A 25934-nucleotide genomic window follows, 5' to 3' on the forward strand; every position below is an offset into this window, starting at 1 on the left:
ATTTTTATAAAGCTGGTACACATTTCCATAGAAGTTACTGAATTGCTGAGTGTGAATTAAAGGCAGTATTGGAGCAGACGGTTCCCTACCTCTGAGAGAATTCACCTCTTTGCCTGGATACTGATCAAATTTCTTTGCCAAGTTTCATTCCTGTTTCATATGCATCTGAAGAGCCAGTTCTCACCTTTGAAATGCTCCAGATCATATCAAATGACGGGTATGCTCGAAAATACTTCTGTTTTTCCCAGGAAGGGGAGCACTGCTTGAAAAACAAAGTTTTCTCCACACTTTTGTAAGATAAGACTATATTTATTAGTTATAAAAAATACAAGTGAAATAACATTGGCTTGATACAATCTCATAAAAATAACACTGGAGTGATGCCGAGAGCTGTAGAATTTGTCAGGCTCGTGTTAAGCCAACAGCGTAGCAGGATTTAATTGCCAAATTTTCCGTCCTCTATGGAGTTGTGTCGTAAGTGGCTCTGCTACATGGGGTGTCCTAAAAATCTTCAGCTTTAGCTGGACATCCATATTCATTCAACTTCAAGGGAACGTAATGCTGTAGAGAAATGGCTTTCTGATCAGCAGCTCGATTAAGGATTTTAATCCAGGAGGGTTTGGCCTGTCCCTTATATCCAAGCATAGCAAAACTCCCTGAAAAGGGGAGACAAAATGAATGACTCTATGCATTACTTAGTTAAAGGAATAGCCATTTATCATTATGACACTTAAACCCACTTCTTGTATCAGAGAAACGTTTTAGCCACTCATTTTCTGGGAGGGAGGGAAGGAAGGAAGGAAAGAAAAAACAAGGCCTGAACTAAAATGAACTAAATTAAAGCAGTAAACTGACTGCCCTGAATTATTTAAGGTATTTCAGTGAAATGGGAGCTGGTCTGAGCTAGTGGGAGCATAGTGTTCTTTATTTTTAAGTTCTGGTAATTTTTAATATTTGACTACATGAAAATGGTTAGGTATTTAAAATCCTTCTTTAAATAGTTTAAATCATTTTTCCCCTATGATGACTAAGCAATTATTGATTCTCCCGTGGTACTGGGCTGTCATATAGTCCAATGCTATTGTGTGTACTTTCATTTATATTACTTTTTTGCACCACAAAAGATTCCAAGACTGTTTACAAACCAGGAGCTCAGTCCTATAAACCTTATGCAGTGGGACTATACAGGGAAATCCTTTTCACATGAATAAGTACTGTAGATCCATTTAATAAGACCTCAGTTCTGTTCCCATTAGAAGTTAATTGAAGGTTTGGAAATGCCCTCCGTAGAAGCTGAAGCAAACCATCTAGGTTTAGAAGAAATGTTTCAACCTTCACTGTAATACAGCCACCTCTGGAGTGGCTTGTGGCAGCTGGTTTCACAGTAAGACCAATGCTACACAACAGCTTAAGAGGTGGGAAAGTCAAATACCTCGCACAACTAAATCAACGGGGGGAATTTTAATGAGTCAGAACATAATTACACAGACTGGAATTTGGCACAGACATCTAGGTTAACACCCTTGCTCTTGTGAGAAGTGCAACGGGAATGACAGGCAGTTTCTTATTTCATCTGAGACGGCAGCACCATGTCCCTTCATGTCACACTGAGATATTAGTTCATTACTGACTTGGCCCAGGAAGAAGAATACCACCTAGCATATCAGCAGCACTTTTTTACCACAGATGTCCATTAAATCAGGGAGATTCTGCATGGATCTTTTCCGCTCTCTATCAGATCACTGAACAATAAAGAGAGGTCACAGCGAAGGGCAGAATCTAGCTCATGGTCTCTGCAAGTGCAGCACGGCACTAAGTAGGTTATGTCACTAATTACCCTGGAAAACTTCTGACAGAAAGAAACTTCTTTGTTGGAAATTTTTTTCCAAAGTGTTCAGGATTTTATCGTGTGTATGTGTGTATTTTTTGTGCAAATTTACAATGGTAAAATTACGAGTTTAGAACCAAAGTAAGCACAAAAGCAAAACCACTGCCCTTGCTGTAAAAGAATATAATCTCTGTGTTTTGGAAGAATAAAATGAATGAGTTTTAACACAGCCACTTAGACCAGAAGGCAGAATCAGTCTAAATAAAACAATATTTTGGACAAGTTAATTTGCTGCTGTAAAAAGCAGCCAAGAAGAGAGAGAGAGGGAGAGACTGAAAATACAGCCAACTCCACTTCTGACCTGTGCTTGAGAGGTAGCAATTTTAGCAAATGGAATAGCAGGCTTACTGCCCGATTTTCTTATCAGCCCAAGAAATAAGTCCATGAAAGTGGGACTTGAATAACTTTCTATTTTCCAGTAGGATTACTACATGGAAGAAAAGCACAGTAAGTGCATCAAGCAGCCACATCCACCCTAAGCCTTTGACAAGAGTTTCAGCTAAATAAACAAAAGAGAGGAAATTCAGATTTAAGACTGCTCAATCAATTAAGTGCATGTTGCTCTGAGGCATTGCAGCACACTGCAAGATTGCTAAGACCTTTGAGTTGTGTAATGTCTCATCACAATGCAGGCAGGTACTCATTCCCTAATTCTGCCCTCAGGTGGGTGTATACACACGCCATGGAGAGGGAATTGCATGCATTTAGCTCAGAAAAGAACTTAGCCAGGGAGAGGGAAAGACAGACCTAAACCTGAATGTCCCTTGCTTCCCTTTTGCCCATGCGGCTCCCAGTGAAGCCAAGGGGAGTTTGACTGCAGAGGCAGCAGGATCAGATCCCAGATTACCTTAGGAGGACTTGATGTTGAGGGGAATGGGAAACTTGTCTGACTGAAGAGGGACTGATGGCATAGAACAGAGCCATAGTTTCTTGTCAGTCAGTGAAGACATTTACAAAACAATGATATAAAATTGAAATGGCCAAATCCCAAACCAGTAGAAGTCTACAGAAAGAAAGCCAGTGAGCACTGGATCAGAATGCCAATACAATGAGACTAAGACATGATGGACCAGCAACCATAAGACAAATGCTTTGTAAAAACATCAAACCAAAGCACAACACTTCCTTTGCAAAAGAAATCCATTCACTGACTGGGAACGGAACAGATTGTTTGCTCTACCTTGATCATGGAGATGAGATCCACAACTTAAGTATAAGGTAATGCTTGCAACCTCTATTCTAGCAAGTGATGGACGAATGTCCAAACAAAACAATGATCTGGTAGGTCCAGACGGCAGTCAAGTTTATGCAAGGTTCTCTACAGTTCTTTGATCTGGCAGTAAGGCTGGAAAAGTTTTGAGATCAGGGTTTCTATTTATCCCAGCTGGGTTGTAAAGACAGTGAGAAAAGTCTTTTTAAAAGACATTTTGGAATGTCTGCTTCTAGCCTTAGGAAGTGCAGAGGTGCAAGAAAACACTAAAAAACCACCAAAACAACGAGCTCAATTGTTTGGGAATGAAAATACAGTTTTGAGCAGACAACCAGTTTTGTCTATTTAACTGAATGATGAGGGCAATTCATTATCACTAGCAGAGGCTCACTATAAAATTGATAATTATTGCAAATGATCTTATGGGAAATAAGGTAAAAATGCAATTAGACCTCTCCAAACCTGGTGGTTGATCCCTTCTCCAATGTCTAATTTTATTCAAATACTTGTTGTTATTTCACTTCAGGCTATTCTCCTCATTATTAAATTTAACTGTATGGCTATTTTTCCTCTTCAACTGTTTGAGTTTGAAAGATGGCGCCTTCTCTTTGACTAGTAAATGGTTCATTTGCAATGAAAAAACAGACTCTTAACTGAAAGATTCAGACTTTTCTTTCTTTTTTCCCCCCCCGTTGAGTTCCATTTTTGATTGTTAACAAAATGCTAACACTTCTCAAATTTCTGTTCAGCTCCCAGCTAAGAATTTTTCAATACTTTTCACTGTTGACACACAGGGGAAGTATTTGCATCTTCTTTATACACAAACACACCTGCAGTTTCAGGAAAAAGAGGCACTGCAGTATAATTAAAAAATATAGTCACCTTTTTTGTGGAAGACAATAGGCTTTGCAGAACCTAACCTTGTAAAAACAGACATTTCAGAGCATCCAGTCATTTCTGTCATATCTCTAGAGCACACAAGAACGACTGATCTGGAAAGAAGGACAGTTATTACTGCATACCAGAAAAAGACAATTTTTGCTAAGAGTCTCCAACCCCCTATTCAAGAAAGTTCTTAAGCCAACGCTTATCTTTAAACATGATTTCAATAACATGTATGCATACATGCATGTGTGTAAATGCTTTCCTGAACTGGGGGATTATTTTATCAGTGTTTCTTTCAGTTTTACTATGAATCAAACAAAGCCAATGCTGTTAAAAGAAAACTATCCCATGTCAGAGGATTTTGACCTATAGGAAAAATATTTCTGGAATAAGACAGTCCCACATTCACTTTCCTACCATCTACATTCTGATCCTGATTTTCATTCAAACCTCCGTTTGGTTGTGCATCCCTCTAGCTTCACTGTGTGCCACAATAAGTTGCACCTGCACTGTATTATAGGCACAACTGGTAGCATTTAGATGAAATGACTGACTTCATGGCTGCAAAACAGGAAGCCATGGAAGAAAATCAAACTGAACATATCTGCGTCTCTGTAGTTTTGTGGGAATGTAGTTTGTATAGTCACACATAACCATATGCGTGTATGTGTATACACACATGTGCTAGTTCAGGAGCGTTCAAGTCTGGTCATGAACTGCTCAGAAATGTCTTGGAACTAAAGTCTGTTTTCTGGTTATTTGACCTGCTTCTGCCGGCAGCCAAGAATTTGTCTATAAATCTCTGTTGTTCTGTGTTTATGTGGTGACACATAAAACCACGAGGAATGTGGACCAGACACAGACAGAGATGATCCAGCCCGTCACCAAAGCTCTTCTGAGGCGACAGGGCCAGCAGGCAGGCAGGTCTATTTGCTGGGGCTGAAGAAAAATCCGATTGGAAAATCTGGCACATTTCTGATTTTAATCTGTCAAAAAAGCAAAAACAACCAGCAAGAATAAACAGAAACGGGCTCTTTTCAGAACTGGAAATCTGAGTCATCAGCTGCCAGGAAACGGCTGCTGTTTCGGGCTTGGACACTAGAGAAGTTAATAGAATTACAAATGTCACCACAAAGGGTTTATCTACCTCATGCTGGAAAATGAATTGTTAACTTAGAGCAACTTTCCAGTTTTCCAGAAAGCCTGCCTCAGTCTCCTCCAGTATGCACATTCCTCAGAGAGAAAAATAGTGTTTTTTTCAGAATCGGGTAAATATTTGGGTTTTTATCATTCAAACTTCCTCAGCTTTCTCCAGACACAAGTTCAGCTGTGAAAGTAGGTTATTTTCCTCCCTTTGTCTCTCACCTACACGTTGCTACATGCACTTGGCTTTCAGCACCTTGCTTACCTCTCTTTTACAGATGTTTGAACATAATCAGTCATTGCACTGGCAGCATCTATAGCACCAACCGTGTCAAAATGCCGCCTACTCACGACTGCTCCTGAACATGCATCCAGCACCACGAAAAATATCCCACGGCTACTGAGCAGGAAAAATGTATCATTTATCTGCAACAGAAATACAGGTTAGGATTAGCTGAAGTCAGTAGACGAATGGGGAGCCTTTGAATGGTGTTTGTGAGAGAGGAATTATAAGTAGGTGAGAAAACAGATAACACTCTCTCATCATTTAAGCCATCAGGAGTATGCATGAAGTAACATTTCCAAAAGGTGGTTTAATCACTAAAGATTGGAAAACCCTGTTATTCTTCTTCAAGTCTGGCGAGTCGAGGGCTGTGAAAAACGGAAGAAAGCAAGGGTCTTTGCCTCAAAGGACGTATTTCTACACAGCTCAGTAGTGCTTTTCAGCCAATTTTAATCAGCCATCTGCTTAGCCAGTGTAATTTATGTTGTTTAGATGTTGTGGTTTGTGGCTTTTCTTCAGAGGTGGCCAAAGATAGACGGGGGGTTGTAGAAACATGCGATTGTAAATGGAAATGCAACGATCTAAAAATTTGGTCAAAACACAAGAATTTGGCAATCTTGTCACCCTGCCTCAGGGATCTCTAGTTCAGTCAACAAACTTGTGCTGTTATCTTCTATGGGGTAGGCTCCCTGGTAGCCTACATCTCCCACGATGCACCAGGGTTCACACACTTGAAGAGTACAAGTAGTGCATCATGAGAGTCCTGGGCAATACTCTTGTCACGAGGAATAGTAGGGAGCCCAGCACACGGGGACACAGGATTCCTGAACCGCCGCTCCGGGAAAGGATTGCAGCAGCCTTTCCAAACAGAATTCATTGCATTTGTGCACAGCAGAAATCATCGTTCAGTATTATTCCATGTGGTACATCTGTTCCTGAATTGGTTCAAAGCCCTTCTGGTCCTGGTCATAAAACAGTTTGAATCACATGGTTCTGAGTCATTTGAGGACTAGAAGCAGAGTGAATAAGACGGAAACCCATCAGGAAGGTTGTTAGCGCTGCTTCTCCCTCTATAAGATGCTCAAAGTTGGGAGCAAAGGGAGATTGCAGGGTTGCAGAGTTGGAAGGAGGAGAGAGCCTAGCACCTACGGGTATTTGGGATTACAGAGAGGAAAACAAAGAGCCTCAGGCAAGAGTTGGTTAGTGAAGGATCACAGAGAGAAAAGAAGCCGCGGTGAATACAGTGCAGTCAGGGGGTTGGAGGAAGTGGCTGTTGGCTAGGATGCCACCTGAGGCTTTTGGCACAAAGCACAGTGGATTATGTCATCTTCCTAAGAACGGGAGAGGGGCACTTTGTCAAATTTATGACCAACTTGGAAATACAGATTTTAAACTAAGGACAAAGCTTGTTAGGCCCAAGTTTCTTTTGGCAACACTTGAGTTCTGGACGGGTGCCTGGCTTGTTCTTCTTTTTCTCCCCCCGTTCAATTCCCTAGGCCTTTTCCAAATTTGGGCAAGAATTCCTTTTCAAACAAGAATCCTTACTGTTTGCCTGGCCCTGCCTTCCATTTAGCTAGGAATACATGTTTCTACAATTAAACTTTTTTGAAAAACAATGGTTTCAATTACAGTTTTGGAAAACTAAAAAGTTTAATGAATCACCACTCATTTTCCCCAGTCTCTCTCAGCGTGTGAATTAACTGCATATAGTACATCACTGCATTTTGCAGTTCACTGGAAGCCATGGCACTTCCTTGGTGAACTCATCCTTTTGTTCTCCTGTCAGTTTGGACAGAGGAACCAATGTGGCTGATGAGAAATCCCAGCATTTCTGTGTCCAGAAGGAGACTGATCTAACTTGAGCTGTTAAAAGCATCTCACAAGTATATAAGTAAATTCTGGACAAGTGCCTTTGCATCCATGGTAACACCCTTTCCCTGTGAGGAAAACATGCAAAAAATGTGCAAATTTGCCCCCAGAGCTTTAAATCTTTTTAGGTATTACTGAGATTATTGTGGTTTTAATCAGCCACCAAGAAGACAATAGAACTAGAAAAACAAACATTTCTTTTGACTAGGTGCTACATCAATTTTTTTGTTTTTCCTTCCTTAGAAACTAAATGGAGGATTTATTTTCCCTTTTAGCCTGATAAATGGCTTTTCTTCTTTGTTAGGGTCCAAATCTTGGCCTTATTACCAAAATTCCCTATCACTCTAGTTTAGTGTTTAGTGGAACTAATTATAAATAAGACCAATAAATTCAAACATTCAACTCTAGGTTCCCCTTTCCACTGTTTTTCATTGTTTTCAAGACTCAAGAAGATTTTGCAATAACTGTTATCAGAAATAAATTTCCCTCCTTTAAGCTCCTATTCAAATTTGGCATAATGCATACCTTAATGAAAGCTGATTTTAAGTGGTTCTGCCTGTCAGCTCTGCTGAGAGACTGGATCTGGATTCTTACGTATTTGATTGAAGGTTTACTAGTGATAGCAACCTGCAATTATTGAAGGGAGGAGACTTGAAATATGGCTTGCCAAATGTTTTTCATTTCATTTCAACCAACCTGCATCCATGCCCATTTACGCAGTTATAGAACCCCAAACTGGAGATACTCCTGTTGTGCATGTTTTTTTCAAGTTATGAAACTCACTCACAAACAAACGTTCATTATTAAGGAAATATTTAGCTCAGTGGGAAAATACTAGGATAGCAATTGCTATTGGTGGCATTAACATAACAGGTGTTTAAAATGAATTTATGCTGCCTACAGTAAATACCTTTGAACACCGGGTTGTCAGTGTATCTTGGTAACACTTGGCTATAAATTCCAGTTGTGTTTTTTTTTTTCTTTACCTGCCCCCCACAGTCTCCTTTACAGAAACTTGGGACATAAACAGGTATTTAGAAAACTATCACTTGCTGCTGAAAAAACACTCAAGGTCCTGAAATGGTATCTTTTCCTAATATGGCAAGAGAGGGTAGACTTTCATACCAGTCTATATTAGCTCCCTTTATTCTGTATTTTTTGTTTTTTTCTATTTCTTTTATTTCCACAACCATATGCTTGACTTTTACTGACAAAGGACCTTCTTCCATTGGCTTCATTCACATTGATTGGCTTCAATCCTATTGATTTCTATGGAAGTGACTATACAGTAAGATCTCTACTCTGCAAATTAAGCATCAAATTGAATTTTGCTCCCATCCATAAAGCTGAAGAACTGGATGAAAAAAAGGACAGAATTTCCACAACAAATGTGAAAATTAGAGATTCCTAAGCAGATCTATAGTTGGTCAAAAATGAGACAAAAATCCACATTTAAAAAAAAAATGCTTTTTTTGATCAAAATTCTAAATTGTCATGAACATTTTTATCCAGATTGCAAATTTTACCCACACTCAAAGATAACTGCATACAACATTGGCAGGACCTGGATTTAAAGGATTGCTCACCCAGGATATAAGATATAAGATTGCCTCACAGGAAACAGAAGAATTGAACATGTTTTACATGTACAATGTACATGTTTTACAATGTTATTTTAAAATCTGAATAATTTATTTCAAAGAAATAACATATTGCAAAGGAAACATCATGGTGGATGGATGGACAGATAGACCTGTGTGTAAAATAGGAATTCTGTATCTCTGAATACACTGACTAGAAAATGTACCAGTTCTAGTACTATTCATGAAAGAAATGGGTTCTTCCAGGGATCATGTACCATAAAATTAACTGGCTAATGCTGTGAAACATTTTCCAGAATTACCACTTGCCGTAGGAGGTATCTCCATAAAACCACAATGATACTGGATCTTTTATGACTGCCCCCACATTACCCATGTCACGCCTTGGCTCATTCTGAAATCAATTGTATTACATGCTTGAATCAGGATACTGTAAACTCTGTCTCGTGGAAAAATATAATCAGGATTCAATAGAATTTAGCCCCATTAGCTAGCCACTAAATATATGACATTACATACAGCGTGGGTATTTAAATGCACATGCCTCATTTACAAATGCTGGGCCAGATTCTGAGCTCTGTTGGTCTAAGCCTGAGATAACGCTACCAAAGTTATGCGAGTCAAATCTAAAGAACATGAGAGCTGAATCTGGCCCTAATTTCATTGCTACTCATCCCAGATATACACAGACCACAAGTATGGCCTGGCCTGAACCCCAGCAACAAAAATTGCAGTACTTGTGAAGTCAAAGCTGATTTCATTTTGCAGGTCATTTTAGTTTGTCCTGCAAAATAAAAGTTTACTTTCTTCCAGTTAACCTCAGATAAGTTCCCTATCTCTGCAGTCTACTAGATAAGGCTGTAGAAATTCAGAAAAATGCACAGCATGCACATATCTAGGTTAACTTTTGGCCACAGTCAAGACCAAAAAAGAATTGCCTAAGGGTCCTTCTTGTGTGTGGTGAAAATTAACTTCTTATATGGACATTTACATTGCACAAACTAAGTTCTGATCGACAAGGCAAAGAAGGATTGTGTTCTGTACCTGAGGGGCACCACACTGGCTACAAGGTGCAGTCAGTCGCTGAGGAATTGAGTGCAGTGTAGCTGGTCTGTTATAATCCTCCAGGAAAGGGTTAAAGGCACAACTCCAGGAGTCCCTTGAGTACGTGTGTGCCATAATTTTAATGCGTTCACAGCCTTGCTGAGAGCAGTAACTATGCCCTTTTCGAGCTTCATGGGCTTGAAGATGAACAAACAGGTATCTAATAAAAGAGAGCAACACAAAAGGGGTAGGGCTACAGTCAGAGGATTATCTGGCCTGAGAAGGGATCTATAGCAGCTACCCTATATTCAACCCATCCTTGTAATATTCTTTGTCAAAAGTTGTTGGATCCCAACACAGGTCCTACTGAGACTCTCCCAATGCAGCACGTAGACCAGGGGTGGGCAAAATGCGGCCCGGGGGCCAGATGCGGCCCACCAGGCCAGTCTATCTGGCCTGCGGGGTCCCTAAAAAATTTAGAAAATTAATATTAATCTTCCCTGGGCTGCCTGTCATGCAGCCCTCAATGGCTTGCCGAAACTCAGTAAGCGGCCCTCTGTCCAAAATAATTGCCCGCCCCTGACATAGACAAACCCAGTGCCCCGCAGAAAAAACACTTTTGCCGGGTTCTGCATGACTGTTCGAGGTACTGAGGGCACAAAGTGTTCTTCACGGTGATCCCTCTTATGAAAAAGCCTGAAACAACTTTGTTCTCACATGCAGGGCATGCGGGGTCTACCCACGCCTTCTAGCAGTAGACACGTCCACACTCCTCCACCCACGCTGGCAAATCTGGGCTGCGCCTTTCTAAAGAATGGAGCATCCGCCGCACTCTCCCTATTGTCCTGGAGGCACCCAGTTTGCCCGAGGCATCCAGCAGTTCCCGCAGGGGCTCTTTGTCTTTGTGTCACCCTAGCACAGACCCTGCAGTCTAGACACAATTGATCCCTAGGAGTGCATTAGCACCCCTCAAGGGGATCATTGCACAGGATCGTCAGCTCTGGGGCTCGTTTTTGTAGCTGCTCACTTGCAGCCATTCTGCGGCGCAGGCTAGAGGAAATCACATAAACAGCTCAGCGGCAGTGTCAGGAAAACGTTTGTGCTGAATAAAAAAGATTTTGTTAATGCTCTTTCTTCCAGACAAATGGAAACAAGTAAGTGAACTTGGCTTGCCTCCAGAGATCGAGCACATGGGGCTGGAAAGAGAAGGGGGAGTATCCCACTCTATGAAACGCAGGCTAGGAACAACAACAAACCCAAACCTCTGTGCTCAGTCAGACTAAAAATAGCAAAGCTTAGTCCCATAAAATATAAATAGCCTCAGAGTTCCCAAATCAAGCTAGGTCGGGCCCATCCATCTGCACGATCAAAGTCCTAAGAGATAGCTGACAGATCATGACAGCTCATGGCTCCATCCCTGCGGTCTTGTGAGGAAACACTTCGCCCTGCTCTTCACTAGTAAACAATCTGTCCCCACAACGTGGATTACATTTTGCACATAAAAAAAAGAGGACAAATTAGCAAATCATTATTTCACAATTCCTACCATGAGAGAGAGTGCTATGCCCCCTTTTAGTTTCAAATCTGACATGTGTAGATTTACTTCAGCTAGCTGCATTGTCAGGTTAGGCATTCTGGGATGTGTGCTTAGGACACAGTGTCCAGTTTTTCAAATACCTTAGCAGAACACTGATCTGTATGTCTCAATACTGCTTGTTTTTTCCTTTCATGCAAGGTGTTTAGATCTTTACTAGGGACACACAAACACCGATGTTGCTCTTGTTGTTACTGCTTTCCCTGCTGAATTGCATAGCCTTGGGATTGCAGAAAGGCTATGCATTTATCCATCGTATGCACTTATCCGACTCTGTGCAAATTCTGCTCGTTAATGACAGCAACAATCAGCCTTAAGTTTTTCCTACTTTATAAGACTTGCTCCTTTGCTTGGGAGAGTCCTGAAACTAATCAGTTCAGGGTTGTTGTAGAAGCTCTGAAGTTGTTGAGGGCTTTTAGTCATCCTGTGCTAAAAGGACTTAAAGTTCAGACATGTAGAAAAGGTTGTAAAAACTTGTGGTTATTTTTTTGGACTCCCACCCAAACTCCTGAACTCTAAGCCTAGCAGCACTAGCTCAGAGCAGCAGAGTACCAACCAGAAGTGAGAGAGATTCGCAGGGTCTTAGTGGGAAGTTGACACGAGCGCAGGCAAATGAAGATATTTTCTTCTCCACTCCCTCATTTAGGCTCCCTACTTTGCTTCTCTGTTGCTTTTGCCTTTTCTGTTCGCTCCTGCCCCAGCTGAACTATCTGACTTTCCCCTTTTTCAGCCTAGTGATGCAGGGGTGCTCATCACTAATGCATCCTTTTCTCCCTGTTTCTGCTCAGCTCTCCCCACTCCCCTGAACACTAGACTGAGAAGGAGCAGGCATAAAGGGCACAACAGGATATCAGGGAAGGCAGAAGAAGGAGGAAGATGCCCAACATGCAGTATTCTCTCTCACGGAGAGAAGCCTGTAGTGCGGGAGTCAGGCATAGAGGAATCACTCACCCTGAGGCACTGTCGAAGTAGAAAAGCCGCTCGCCCGTCCTGTTGAGGGCGCTGTGCCGGGAAGGGGCTGCTCGGTAGTGTTTTACACTGTGCACTCGCCCTGTCTGCCGCTGGTAGATGTCTGCCACAACAGTGAAAACAGATTCCTTGGGATAACATAACGCAATGTGCAGCCAGTCTCCTCTGTTGGCAAAAAGATGGGGCAAGAGGTGAAAAAGGAGGGGATAAAATATATGCTCTGCACATGTTCAAAGGATGGAAATACGAGAATGTGTCTCCAGCTGAAGGCATAATATTCAAGAGGAAATAAAGTGGCCTACTATCCCCTCCCATCACTATTTCTTCTTTACTCTCCCACCCCCAAACCCCAAGAGATCTCAAAGAAATCTGCAGATCCACTTTGTTCTTCTGGAAACATCTGCTATTTGACACTAGAGGCCCAATCCAAAGACACCACTGGTTTTGGTGGGCTTTGGATCAGGACCCAAACTGCTTAGAACCATGAGATTTTCTCTTCTCAACCTATAAAGCCTGGTGAGCAGCCAGTCATGATGCCCACCCTCATCTCCCGGAAGGCCGTTACCATTGGCTTTGTTCATCAATCAGTAGCTGCAGAGGGAGAAGCCATTTTCAAGCAGACATTTTGCCACAGGCATTGAGTTAGGAATTATGAAGTCCTTGCACTGAACCAGAGCCACAGTATAAAGAGACCTGCTTCCTCCATTTTATAGCAAAGTTTATTATGATGGTTTCCCTTAAAATCTCTCTTTCCAATATTAATTTACGATAAATGGAGTTATGGTCAAATGGTCTTTTAGCTCTTGTCTCCTGCAGTTTCAGCAAGGCTACCAGATGACAGCGAAGCAGGGAGAAATTGCAACGAACCTTACAGCCTTGCTCTGCTGTGTCCTTTTGCAAGGCTACCAGAGTTGAGAAGAAAACTCGTTAAAACCTACAAGCCTCTGTTACAAGCAGCAGTATCAAACAAGCTGTTACAGTACAATTCAAAAACTTATTTGAAGCAGCACCTTCTTGGTTTCACAGAATTCACTCAGCCTGGCAAATACTTTTTAAAACAAAGAAAAATGCTGAATGTCATACAAAAGTTACATTTTAAAAAGAGTCTGGTTAATCATGTTGATATTCAGAGTTCCTATTTCTCCTCCTCAGCCTCTGAAGCATGCCATGAACAGGTATCTGGACTGGCACGTTAGCTAATTGTCCTTATTGTTCCAAAGAAAAGGTAGGACTTTGTCTGTTGCTGCTTTAGGATCAAAGTAATATAGGAAACCAGGGCTAGAAGGCACCTCACAAGGTCATCTACTTCAGTCCCCTGCTCAAGGCAGGTTCACTCTTCACTAAACCATCCCAGCAAGTGCCTATACAACCTGCTGTGGAAAATTCCCAGGGGTGGATAACCCACAACTTCTCTAGGTAGCCTGTGCCCAAGTGTGAACAGCCTCATAGTTCTTCCTAATCTCCAACCTAAATTTCCTCTGCTGCAGCTTGAGTCCATTGCTCCTAGCGCTATCTCCTACAGCCACAGAAACATCTCTCTGCACCCTCTCTGTAATCTGTACTTCCATCTAGTCTGTATTTCCTTACTGTATTAATGAGAATATCACGGGACGGTGATTGAATATTTTAAAAACTACCTGGAATCCTGTTTAGTAGGTGAATATGAGTTGGAGCCAGACATTGCAAGCATCTTTCCCAGGCCCTATAACTCTATAGAAGACAAGGTCTCTGTAAGGGCACAATAGCTCATACCAGTGGTGCTCCATGTACCCGGTCCTGTATGCCAGTGAGTGGCTCAGAGTCGGTCCATGGGCTGGATCCTGTGCGCAAGGTCAGTCTTCAGGCCTGATCCAGTGCAGGGTCAGTGCATGGGTACAACCCTTCATGCTGGGTGTGGAGCAAATCCAGATGCCGGCCCAGTCCCACATGCTGGAGCCATTCATGGAGCAACCCCATGCACCAGTCCAACCCCATGCACTGAATCCAGACACAATTTGACCCTGTGCACCAGCACAATCCAGCGCAGAGGGCCATGTCATCCAGCCCAAGGAGTTCTTCATGGGTCCAGAAATTTGGCAGTGGGGGACTGGTGGCAGTCCCCTGTGGCTCTGGGTTCCACCATGGCAATTTATGCTGCCATCACTCCCCTGCTGCCAAACTTCTGGCCCCATGGGGAACCCCACATGCCAGATGATATGGCTCTGTGGGACTGAATCCAGCCTGCAGACTGTATGTTGAGCACCATTTGCTTATACAGTCCACAGCTACCAGGAAGGAGTGAATATTTAAAGTACATATAGCATAAACAGAGGCAAATGGATTTGATCTGGGGAATTCTAAGAGTCTAAATAAAAACCTAGACTTCTCCTCTGCATCAGCTGCTCTTATGGCAAAACCTGTTCAGTCTCTTTCTGGTTTCTCTCTCTGGATCAACAGTCTAAAACAAAACAGTCTTTCCAAGGTAGAACAGTTGACAAGCTTCTCTAGAATAATAAATCCTACACCCATGCACAGGCTCAGTAACAAGGAACAAATACTGCCCAAATCTTAAGTAACCTCAGCTGTGTCAGCTCGGCAGAGCTAGAAACCAGAGATACATACAGACAAACTGGCTTCTGACAAGAGGAAATGAAGGAACTGTACTAGGAACCATGCTCATAGAATATTTTTGGGATGATGTCCTCAGATACTCAGCTATTTCATAAGATATTATTTTGCATTGTGTTAGCACATTTGGCTCCCTAAAGATACTGCCACACAGACATCCCAACACCTCTCTGAAAGGCTGGGAACCAGTTTTAGTGCAATGTTACGACATTTCACCGTCACCATCCCAGGGGAAATAAGACCATTAAGAAAAAAAAATTATAAGAGGAAAGAAAAAAAAATGTAGAAAAAATTCCCAGCTGAGTCTGTTTTGACTCTTTGGTCATGTGGGAAAATAATTGCTAGAGCCTTTTGCCAGCACAATCAAATTGAGTGTTTGTTCAAAATAAATTACATTGTAGTTTAAATGTTTTAATGAGAAAGGCCTTCTTTAGAGATTTTTGCAGGCAGAGACAAGACATCAGAGTGTTCCCACAATAACAGGGACAGATGAGGAGACATTAGAAGTTGTCATTTAATTAAATATAAAAAAGGAGTAAATCCATTGTTTTGCCACTTAGTTTCATTGTATTTTAACAGGCTTTTATTTAATTCAGATGTTAGGGACTATGGGTTTTTTTCCATGGGGGGCGATGAAAGCCATCTCCCATACATTTAACTGCTGGATCAAATGCCATAGTCCCTAGGAGAAACAAAACAGAAATAATACAGGTATTGAAAGATAACAGGAAGGATCCTGCCTTTCATCTGGGTAGCAGAAGTTTAAAGTCTAATTTACGAGGTCACATGCCCCTTTCAGCCATCACCAGGACTGTGGGGAAATGCAGCCTCAGGCAATGAGGTTTGCATTCAGATGACTGCATGCAAAAGAAAAAAGGGTTGCTTTTCCTGCTCACTGTAATGCAGTGGCTGAAGGGAACCTCATGGCTGGAACCTCAGCTGCTGGAAACCTTATTCTCTTTAAGATGCATTCAATAAATTGTAGTTCCTCAATGTGTCTGAATGCCATAGAATCATAGTTGAGTAGGGCTGGGAGGGATCTCTGTCATTGAATCCAACCTCTCCAGTTGGATCCATGAGTCATTTTCTACCTACTACTTCTCTAGCTTAATCTCCACAGCCAGATCGCATGGACTTTGGAGTGAGGTATGTCTCTCTGAACAAGTGGGTTACATTCTGCCTGCATGAAAACTTAAGTATTATCAAGTGGGATTTTTGAAGGTGCCTAAGTAACTTAGGAAGACAAGTCTCATTAACAGGCACTAAGATTTGTGCTCCTAAGCTGTTATTCTATTCTATTAACCCGACTTGTTTCAAAGAAAACATTTAAATATACTGTGGCTGTTGTGAACCTGGACTCTAACCAGTTCCAAACATACACTAAAAATAGTTAGTTGCAGTTCTTCACCTGTTTGAGTTCCCAGCTTTATGTTCCCTTGTGCAGAATGAGATTCATGCAAATAAAAGGGGAAATTGATTAGTGGATTAATTCCAAAAAGGAAGGAATGAAAATGTCAATACATAAAATGTTGTCAATGTAGAATGCAAACGAACAGCATTTTTTCCTTTCAGTTCTGAAGCAAAAGCATGTGACAACAATGGGGAGCAGTGTTCGCCCACACAATCCGAATTTGAAGTTTCTAACCCTTTAGTGGGAAATTAAATAAAATTAAAGTCCATTTACAAATCAAGATTAAGTATTGTAGAAACCTTTACTGGAAAAGCAAACAAACAAAAAATGCTTAAAACTGTGTTTACTACTTTTTTGAGGTCATCTTTTCCTTTCTGGTTTTTCCCTGAAATCTGAAGCAGTGAAGCAAAGTATCTACTGGTACAAAGTCATGGTTCAGTAAGTCTTACCAAACATTTTCAAATGCTAACCTGAAATTTTAAAGGCATCTTCAGGCATGAGCATATATCAACCCTGCTGTTTCTGTTCCTGTGTCATTCAACAATCTGCACAGTGTGTTGCATGAATTTATTTAGCACTGTTTATTTCCTCTTGGAAATGGCTGAGTGAAAAGGACCCAAGGACTTTTTGTGGCTGTTTTTTTTCATTGCAATATTGACATTTGTAGTTCTGGCTTTGCAAAGTATAGAAAAACACCAGGAAAATGGTTAAAAAAATTCTTGGCTATTGCCAACTGCTGAGCTTCCTGGGAAAATTTAAAGTGAAAACAGAGACACAGAAAAAGGCAAAGCAAAGCAGGCAAGAGATTTCTTGTTATTGGCTGCATAATGCACATAAAAGTAACTATTAAATCCCCAAGCAACTGCAGCAAAAACTGTAGCTCCTTCTACAAGTCTGGGTCCTGAAGACCCGGAGGTGACAAAAAAACATGAAGTGAAATGCATAAAACACACAAGAAGTGAAATGAATAAAATGCACAAGAGAGGAAAAGGCCTGAAGCATTTCTATAACACACATAATGTTTTCCATATTCTCTTTTTCTAGATTTTGCATTTTCCCTGCCAATAGATTCCCAGAAAAAATAAGAAACACAGAAATTGCATTTGTGGGATGGAGATAAATTTGGATCAGAAGTGAATGGCGTAAACTTCAGGGAAATAGTTGAAAGATTTGGCTAAAGGAGCTTTAACAGGAACTTGCATGTGTTTGGTGCTGTCCTGTGGCAAATGAAGCACCAGTTATATATGTGAAGGAAACCTATTATCCCCACCAGATGGAATATCAAACCTGAACAAATGTGTAGGATGTTGCCCCATGGCTCTGGGTACTGATTTGGATATAAAAGTTCTGATGTGCTAAGTTTTATCCCTGAAAAAAATGGTAGAGATACTGTTGGTATGGCAGGTCATATCTACAGACTAAATATCAATCTCACTTGTGAAAATCTGGAATAAGTCTAGCACAGGGCAAATCAGAGCACCAAGGGGCTAATTTATAAATGATATTACATTCCGTGTGGGTTCAAAAAAATAGGAGATTTTTATTCACTGGGTTAGGTTCTCTCAAACTCTACTCTAGTGTTACTTGGCTTTAAAAACAGACCTGACTGTTTTTCTCTAATCTATGCATGCAAAAGAATGTGTATTCTCACAGGTCTTGGATGAGATTACTTATAAGATTCCCATTTAAAAGGCAAGTATAAATCCTCATGGACTGCTCTGCAAATGTCCATGCTGCTGGGTCATACTAAACACACAAACCGAATTCTGAACTACTGACGATGACAAAAAATGACCATGCTTAAGGCTGGAGTCAGTCTAAGGAGCAATTCAGAAGAGATGCCTACTGGCAAGATCATCGGGCTGGACCCGATGATCTTGCAATGACCCTTCTAGCCCGAGTGTCTATGAAATCTATGCAATCTACAGTCCTCGCTGACCTCAAGAAGAACGCAGTGTTGGTATATGGTGCGCTTCTCTTTTCTGAATCCGAACATAATAACCTACCTGGTTTCAGGCTTGTTGTCTATCCACATAAAACCTACATTCAGAACAAGTAAAAAAAATATAGCTGTCACCTCCCAAGTATTAATTTCACTTCTTGACTGGGGAAGGGGAGTGCGATATATTATCTCTCTCCTTGTTGCCGACTGACAAAAGGCTGAGAAGAAGCTGGAGCCCATCTTTACTTTTGCCTTCCCAGTGCAAACACTTTGCATGTCAACAGTTCTAGCCATGAACCTGCCTGCCCCTGAACTCGCATTTCTGACTAGAGCTGTCAGTCACACATTCTCTCTTGCTACATTTCTTTTTAAGGCTCTTTTCTCCACTCAGGTCCATTAAGCATGTTCAAACGCTTGCAATGAGGAGCACAGCTCCTAGGCAAGATGCCAGCACTTTTCTTTTTCAGGCCCTTGTTAATAGGACTAGTCACTTCTGGGAAACAACTCACTTCAGAGCTAGTGACATGTAGGGAATAAGTTTATATCACCAGAATTGTGTGCATCAGACCTAAAAAAAGCTTTCCAAGACACAAACAGAATTTAAATATGCCATGAATGGTTGGCAGAGACAGTACTTTTGTCTTCACCTTCATACTCCCCTAGGCAAAAGGGGATTTTTTGAGGTCCAACAAATTATGGGCTAAACTCTGACCTGAGATACAACCCTGCTGAGCTTGCACAGATTATGGGCCAGCCCAGCATTTGCCTCACAGGCCCCTATAATCAGACTGAAATGTAAATACCTTTCTGAACTGAAAAAATCAGGAGTTGCACTGATATCTGATGATATCAGATGTAGGTTTTTTTGACCCAGTTGCCTGAAATGTTTAGGTTTTCACTCCTTTGGTAAATTCCCAAGCTCCCTACCGCAAACTGCTAAATAAAAAGTATCTGCCTTCTCCTGCCAACATGCCATACATACATAGGATTAGCACAGGTCTTTGGACCATGTGAAGCCCACCGTCCAAGACCCCTGGTTTAGGGCAAGTGGCAAAAGGAAGAGGACACCTCAGCTTCTACTGGGCAAAAAAAGACAAAATAATACTTCTAGCTTCTGTACTTAAGGGAGAACATAGCCCAGAAATATTTGAAGGCTAGGGTTGAAGGGAATGGAGGCTGGGTTCTAGGTCTGCAGCAGAAGGCTTGGGGGGAGAGACATCTAAAGGCAGCCTGGCTCTCCTACCTCTCCACACATTTATGTAAATTGAGCCAGTTATATTAAGGGATATCCCTCCACAGAGTCACCTTGCTAATCCTCCCCAGCTTCCTTAAGCCGTCAGTGACCACTACTGATCAGAAGTATGATAATGGCAGTCTAGAATCAGTGAGATAGTAGATGGCATGAGCTGTTTCACAGCCACACTATAATATATTAATGTCAGCTGCAGGTCTGGTACCGGAGTAATGCTATGGAGTGACGGATATGCAGCTTTCTTTCCAGGATTCCAATAAATGTTTTAGCTCATTTCCTGGTGGTAAAGCATTTTGTTACAACTTCCTACCATTTGATTAATCTATAGACAACAAATGTTTAGGAGAAAATTATTTCTGAGACACAAGGGGAAGTTTAAATAACATGAATCACTTCTCCCCTTAGGAATCAGAGCCTCCGTGCACTACTTACTTTATGTATAACAGAGGGAATGATGGCAACCCCCAAAGCTCACTCTGTTTGGTAGAAATGCTCCTTTCATCTTCCCGTGCATTTGTCAGTGCAGGAAACAATGGGAAAAAAGATCATAAAGAAGATTCATAGGTAAAAGGAGGACAGAGGAAAAAAAATCTCTCTAAATTGGCATGTTAGCAACAGGATCATTCTTTTATCGTATTTGTTTTCACCCAGACTGCATCATTGCTAAAGAATGTAATCATATTTATGACAAGTAGCTAGAAGTATGAATAATACTGATATTGAAAAGTACTTGTAGAAAACAACCCCCACAACTAGTGAATACAGGACATTTGAAGTCAATTATTATCAGTCCCTTGGAGTTTCATCCAAGGGACTGGAGAATATAGATGCTTTGCTTACGCTGAGGGATGCATCTTATTACATTTTACATCACAATGTTCATAGAGACCTCACTTTGTTGTCCAGCGAGAGGGCATCTTTTTTTTTTTTACTCTAGATTTAGACACGGGGCCAAGGCAGAACTTTCAATTTGGGGGCAATGGGAAAGTGATGTGGAGGAGATATGAAAACTCCAAAATTAATCCCTCCAGGGGTTTTTTGCTCTGGGGTCAAAACTAAAGCAAAATAGGTCTCTCTTCATGGTCCAGTTCTGATGCAGTTGAAACCTGATAAGATTTCATCCCTGATTACTACAATCACAAACCCAAGGCTTGACATGGACAAAACCCAGTTTAATTCAAATGGGAATCCAAACATTGCTCTCTGTTCTCATCTCTACAGAAATATACTGGTGGACACAAAAGCTGAATATAAGCCCAAAGCAAAAAATGAGCATGTAGTCTCATTCACTGCCCATTAGAAAGTACAAAACAACTTCCTGACTACATGTGAAACTTTTGGACAAGGTGCCACAAAGAACCACGTGCGTCCTGTATGGTACTGAATACCATCAATACCTCCTGACTTCAGTGGCTGCTCAGTTCCTCTCAGGACCAAAATACTGCAAAGACTGATAGGCAATTTTCCTTAGAGTTGGTGGCAACAAGGTAGATGGGAGCACATAAGCAAGTGAGCATTGCAGGGGACTGTGATGTTTGACCATAGAAGGCTGCTCCATTTATTTATGCCTTTTGCCTAAGTGCATCCCAATATTCTCTCTAAATCAGGTAGATCACAGTGAAAAACTATAGCAAGGAAAAACTGCTTTTCTCTAAGCATAGGAAATTCCAGGTGTAGAGATATTAGCTTGTGCTCACAAGTGAGGCTGAATGTTTAGTCTAATTGCCATTGCTTTTCAGACCATTTGTATAGCGCAATTTACTTACACAATGCTTTAGACATGTACTTTGAGGGGATTTGAACTCTATCCTAAGACTTCCTGGTAATGCAAATAAATCCCAATGATTTACTGAACAGCATCGTGGTTTAGATGAGCATAATTGCTTTAGCCTCTTCCAAGATTAGAAAATCTGCACTCAGACAAAGGCCAGCTCATTAAACCGAAGGACTTAATTTCTGACTTTGCCTACTGTATGACATGCCAGTCTTTGTGCCATTTCTCCGCTTGAAAGGAGACACTTGCTGCAGCCAAACAATGTTCTCCAATGCTCTTCTCTGGCCTTGTCAGGTTCCCCTCCCCTTCTCTAACAAGCTTAACATTTTCTGTGGCTCTTTGTGCTTCCTAAATAGATGTTAATTTTGAGAAAAGTCCTTATCCCAGTTTTAGAGATAATTTCCATTCTTCCAAGATACAAGAAAACATTGGAAAAGCCTTGAGAAACAGGAGTACCAGCCACCAAAGAGATAAGGTCCATGATGGAGAGGACTCTGGTCTCTGTTCATGGAACTTTAAAACACTTTGTGTTTGACCAGAACATCTGGATTGGTTCTACCACGCCCGTTCTTCCCCAGCATTAACGTTCAAGTCAGCATGCTCTTGCTGTTCAGTTGCCAAAATGCTTAGAAGCTACCAGTAGAAAGGTAACAGTTTCAAGAGATCTCAATAGCAGGCCTTCTTATCCCTACAATAAAACACACATTCATTGACCTATCTTACCTCCTAAAAAAGAAAGTGATTTGGAGCTACACTTTAACTTAAAACCCCAGTCTGCAGACCTTAAAAGTGGTTTGCTTATGATTCAGCTAGTGACCCAGTTTCTAAGGACCAATGAAATCATGTGTTATTTCTTGCTGAATAGGAAACGAGTCTGCTTTGTGCATCTTGTCTGTACATGAGTTACCATAGCAAAGCCATAGAGATAGCAAATGGTGGTTTGGAAGACAAAGTTTTTGTTTGATTCCATTAGTCAATTAATATAGCTGGAAACTGGAGGAATGGGAACAGGGTGAGCTTTTAAGAGGTTTTTCAGTTTCTAATAATCTAGAATATCCTTTTAAATCAGCACTGATAACACACAACCACAAACACAAGCCCTTAGCTAGCCACAGATAAAGTAGAGAAGTTCTTTTTCATGCTCTCTCTCTCTTGCATTCTGGATACACTGAACAAATGTGCTTGTGCAATGCTTCTTGACACCATGGCCTAGATTCTCCACTGGTACACATCAGCAATGCCCCACTGATTTCCATTTTGGTTTACTTTGATTTACTCCGCCTGAGACTCTATCCCTCCTCATGCTTTTGATATTCCATGCTTTTGAAGGAAATCTTTATAGCAGCAAAATCACTATTTCTGAGATTGATCACATTTCTGGGGGCAGTGAAGGAGTTAACTATACAAGTATTCAGCATCAATGTTATGCCTGACCTCTGGAGCAATCCAAATCCTGGTACACATCCCACTGTCAAATTCTTTATTTCCCCTCTGACCTTCTTTTAGCCAACTCAAAATGCTTTTTCCAGAAACACCAGTGTAGCCTCACTGAACCATCAGCATCCTGATACATTTATCTGCTATTTTACAAACACAATGTAAAAATAATTTAATGATTCATTAAAGCTGCCATCAAACAGCAGCTGAGGCCACTATTAATCTGAGGACACTATTATTAAGTTAAACCCAACATTCTCCCTAGTTTTGTTCAATATGCATTTCCTACATGCTTCTCTATAGCAAGAGTGGGGGGGGGGGGGTCTTTGTAATTTTTTGAGGAAAGGGGGGGGGGGGGGGGTTTCAGTCAATGAGCCACAGTATTGTGCACTTAAAAAAATAAAATGAAAACCTGTTAAGGCAGGTAAAGCCTTTCCAAGTTGCCTAACCCTGATTGTTTCAGGCTCTGCAATTTGATATTCCTTCCATTCCAAAAATAACCGGGACACTTTATATAAAAGTAAAGGAAAAGTATGGAAATGCTTGAGCAGACTTTTTTTTTTTCCAAAATCCTAAGTCTTCCTTTCACCTCAGTTGCTTTACCCTTCCATAGGAACTTCTTACCAATGCCTCCCTCATGCAACCTAAACATTTTCATCACTTCTATTACAGCATTTTTGGTTTTGCACCAGTGTCTAGCCTACTCTGAACCATTGGGGAATCGCTACACTTGTTTCATTCTCCACCGCTGTTAGCAAGAAGCTACATGTAACATGAAGCAAAATTGCGGTTTTCTGCCAGTAAAGTATACTTCTTGTTTATATTTCTCCAATCTGGACAGTTGGCTAACTGTTTTTGGATCAGAATAATCTAAGAATGGATACTTTGCCCTGTTCAAATGATTTGATTAGTTTCACAAAAGACAAACAAGAGAACCGCAACTGCACCACGGTGCACCACGGGTTTGACTATGCAATGCGTTTATGTTGCTGCCTAAATAAGGGTCAGCATGCTGGATGCAACTTGTCAAGGACCCAGAGCTGTTTTAGAAATGTGAGTCTCCATTTAAAGACTAAAGGACCAAAGCCTCAAATGCTTTAAACTGGCATAGTCCCATTGGAGTCACCCTTTATAGCACCCAAATATTTAGCATCATTGCAAGGAAGATACCATTTACTTTTTTAAATAAAATGATCAAATTGAGTTCATCCATGAATAAAAAACTGATTTTCCTTCCTGTAAAGAATAGGGAATTTTGCAACATGGACTTTTTAATAAGATCGCTATTAGCTATATTAAGAAGTTCCCCCCCATGGCAGCAACATCCAAAGTGTAACCTCCAGACACTTGACCACAAAGCTGTGTGTACCTTCTTTTTTTAACTTGTAGATGAATCCTGAAAAGATTAAGTCTCAGCACAGCTAGTGAGGAAGAAGATTTGGAGTATGATAGAGCAACTCATGCTGGGACAACCAATCTATATTGTTCACATCTCTGTCTTAAATATTATCCTCCCCACACAGCACCACTCCCAATGACCCACTTAGGCAGATATGAGGCTATCAGGCTACTGGCAAGCTTTCAAAGTGGAATCAGGTTAGACAAAGGTTAAACATTTCTGCTCTATGAATCTGACCCACAAAGCAGACATCTGACCCACATCTGGAAATGCAGGGTTCTGAGGAATAGCAGCAGATAGCAGAGACAGCAAGAACTCTGGTTTCAAACATCTGCCTATGCAGTAGACTAGCTCATGCACAGCAAAATGGACTTTTTGAGTGCTGTCCATTGCAACAGGAATAAAAAACAAAGGGCTTAATCCTTCCCTCAGTCACACTTGTGCAATTCCATTGACGTATATGGGGTTTCACAAGTGTAACTAAGGACAGAGCTTGCCCCAACATTTCTTCAGCATAGAATTTCAAGGGAAGCAAACCTCACTCATGACCGAGCCAAACGTTGCCCTCAGCTAAAACCTGTGCAATTCCTGTCTTGGAAGAACAAAGTTTGCACATGTATCTTAGCTAGATATACCTCATGAGACAGATTTACAAAGATAGTTGGGAGTTTAAAGATGCCCAGTGGGATTACAAAAGTACCTGAAGTGGTTAGATGTCTGACTCCCATTGACTTCTAAATGGTTTAGTTGCATTTATACACTTTACTATCTTCAGGAGCTTAAATACCTTTCAAGTCTGCCCTTGCATGATTAGACTGCTAGTAATAATACTGGAGTTGCCTGCTTATCTCCACTCTTTTACTATATTGCCTTTTATCAGGGTTCATGTGTGCTAAAAAATCTATTGTAGAGTTTTCCATAGTGTTCATCATGTTACTATATCTTTTGACAATATAAGCAATGGATAGATTGCACACACAGTGAGACTGATCCTCCTGATTTGAGGGGAGAAATTACACTGAAATTAAAGGCATTACACCAGTGCAAAACTCAAATTCCTGAGACATCAGTCAAGCCCTTTACTTGAACTGGAGAAATCTATGCATAATGGAACAGCCTGCAGGGGGAAAATAAGGGCAAAGTGGATACATCCTACTTTTATGCAACATAAGATTACATGGGAAAAAATGTGGAAAATGAATACAACAAAGCCTGAGTAGCTGTGCCAGTTCTGAAATATTTCAGTGGGGTCCTGGTGGTTTTAAATTTTACATAAATAAAGAAGGAAACAGTAACCACCACGCTGTTTAGACTACAGAAAGTGTAATGCTCTATCCATAGTCAAATAATTTCTGCAGTTTATATATGCAGGAAATAAAAACCGTATACAGCAACTAGTATGAAAAAAACTGACAGTGAGCGTGCCAGTGCTCCTTTGGAGCTATTTCAGGGACAGGATGCCAGTAGTAACTTGGATTTTATTTCAAAACTTACTGGAAGGAGAAATTCCTCTGACCATCAGAAGGGTTGGAGTAAAATGAAAAAAGAGAGGCATTTCTTTGTAAGTGTCAATCATTAACAATCTTTTGAACCATTTTTAACAACTGCTGATATTTGTCCAAGGGT

General features: G+C 41.0%; 1 protein-coding gene across 1 annotated transcript in view; it reads right to left on the reverse strand.

Moving 5' to 3' along the window:
• Positions 1–309: 309 nt before the first annotated feature.
• Positions 310–25934, reverse strand: part of LOC102373756 (cell surface hyaluronidase-like) — a 72991-nt gene continuing 47366 nt past the window's right edge. Inside the window, exons 19-24 of the mRNA XM_025215242.1 lie at positions 12469–12651; positions 9924–10143; positions 7804–7905; positions 5392–5552; positions 3981–4090; positions 310–656 (exon numbers count right to left, since the gene is read on the reverse strand). Coding sequence (XP_025071027.1) covers positions 502–656; positions 3981–4090; positions 5392–5552; positions 7804–7905; positions 9924–10143; positions 12469–12651 — 931 coding nt within the window. The 3' untranslated portion in view covers positions 310–501. The remainder of the gene's footprint in view (positions 657–3980; positions 4091–5391; positions 5553–7803; positions 7906–9923; positions 10144–12468; positions 12652–25934) is intronic.

Source organism: Alligator sinensis, unplaced genomic scaffold (assembly GCF_000455745.1).
Source record: "Alligator sinensis unplaced genomic scaffold, ASM45574v1 scaffold1318_3, whole genome shotgun sequence".
Taxonomy (NCBI): Eukaryota; Metazoa; Chordata; order Crocodylia; family Alligatoridae; genus Alligator; species Alligator sinensis.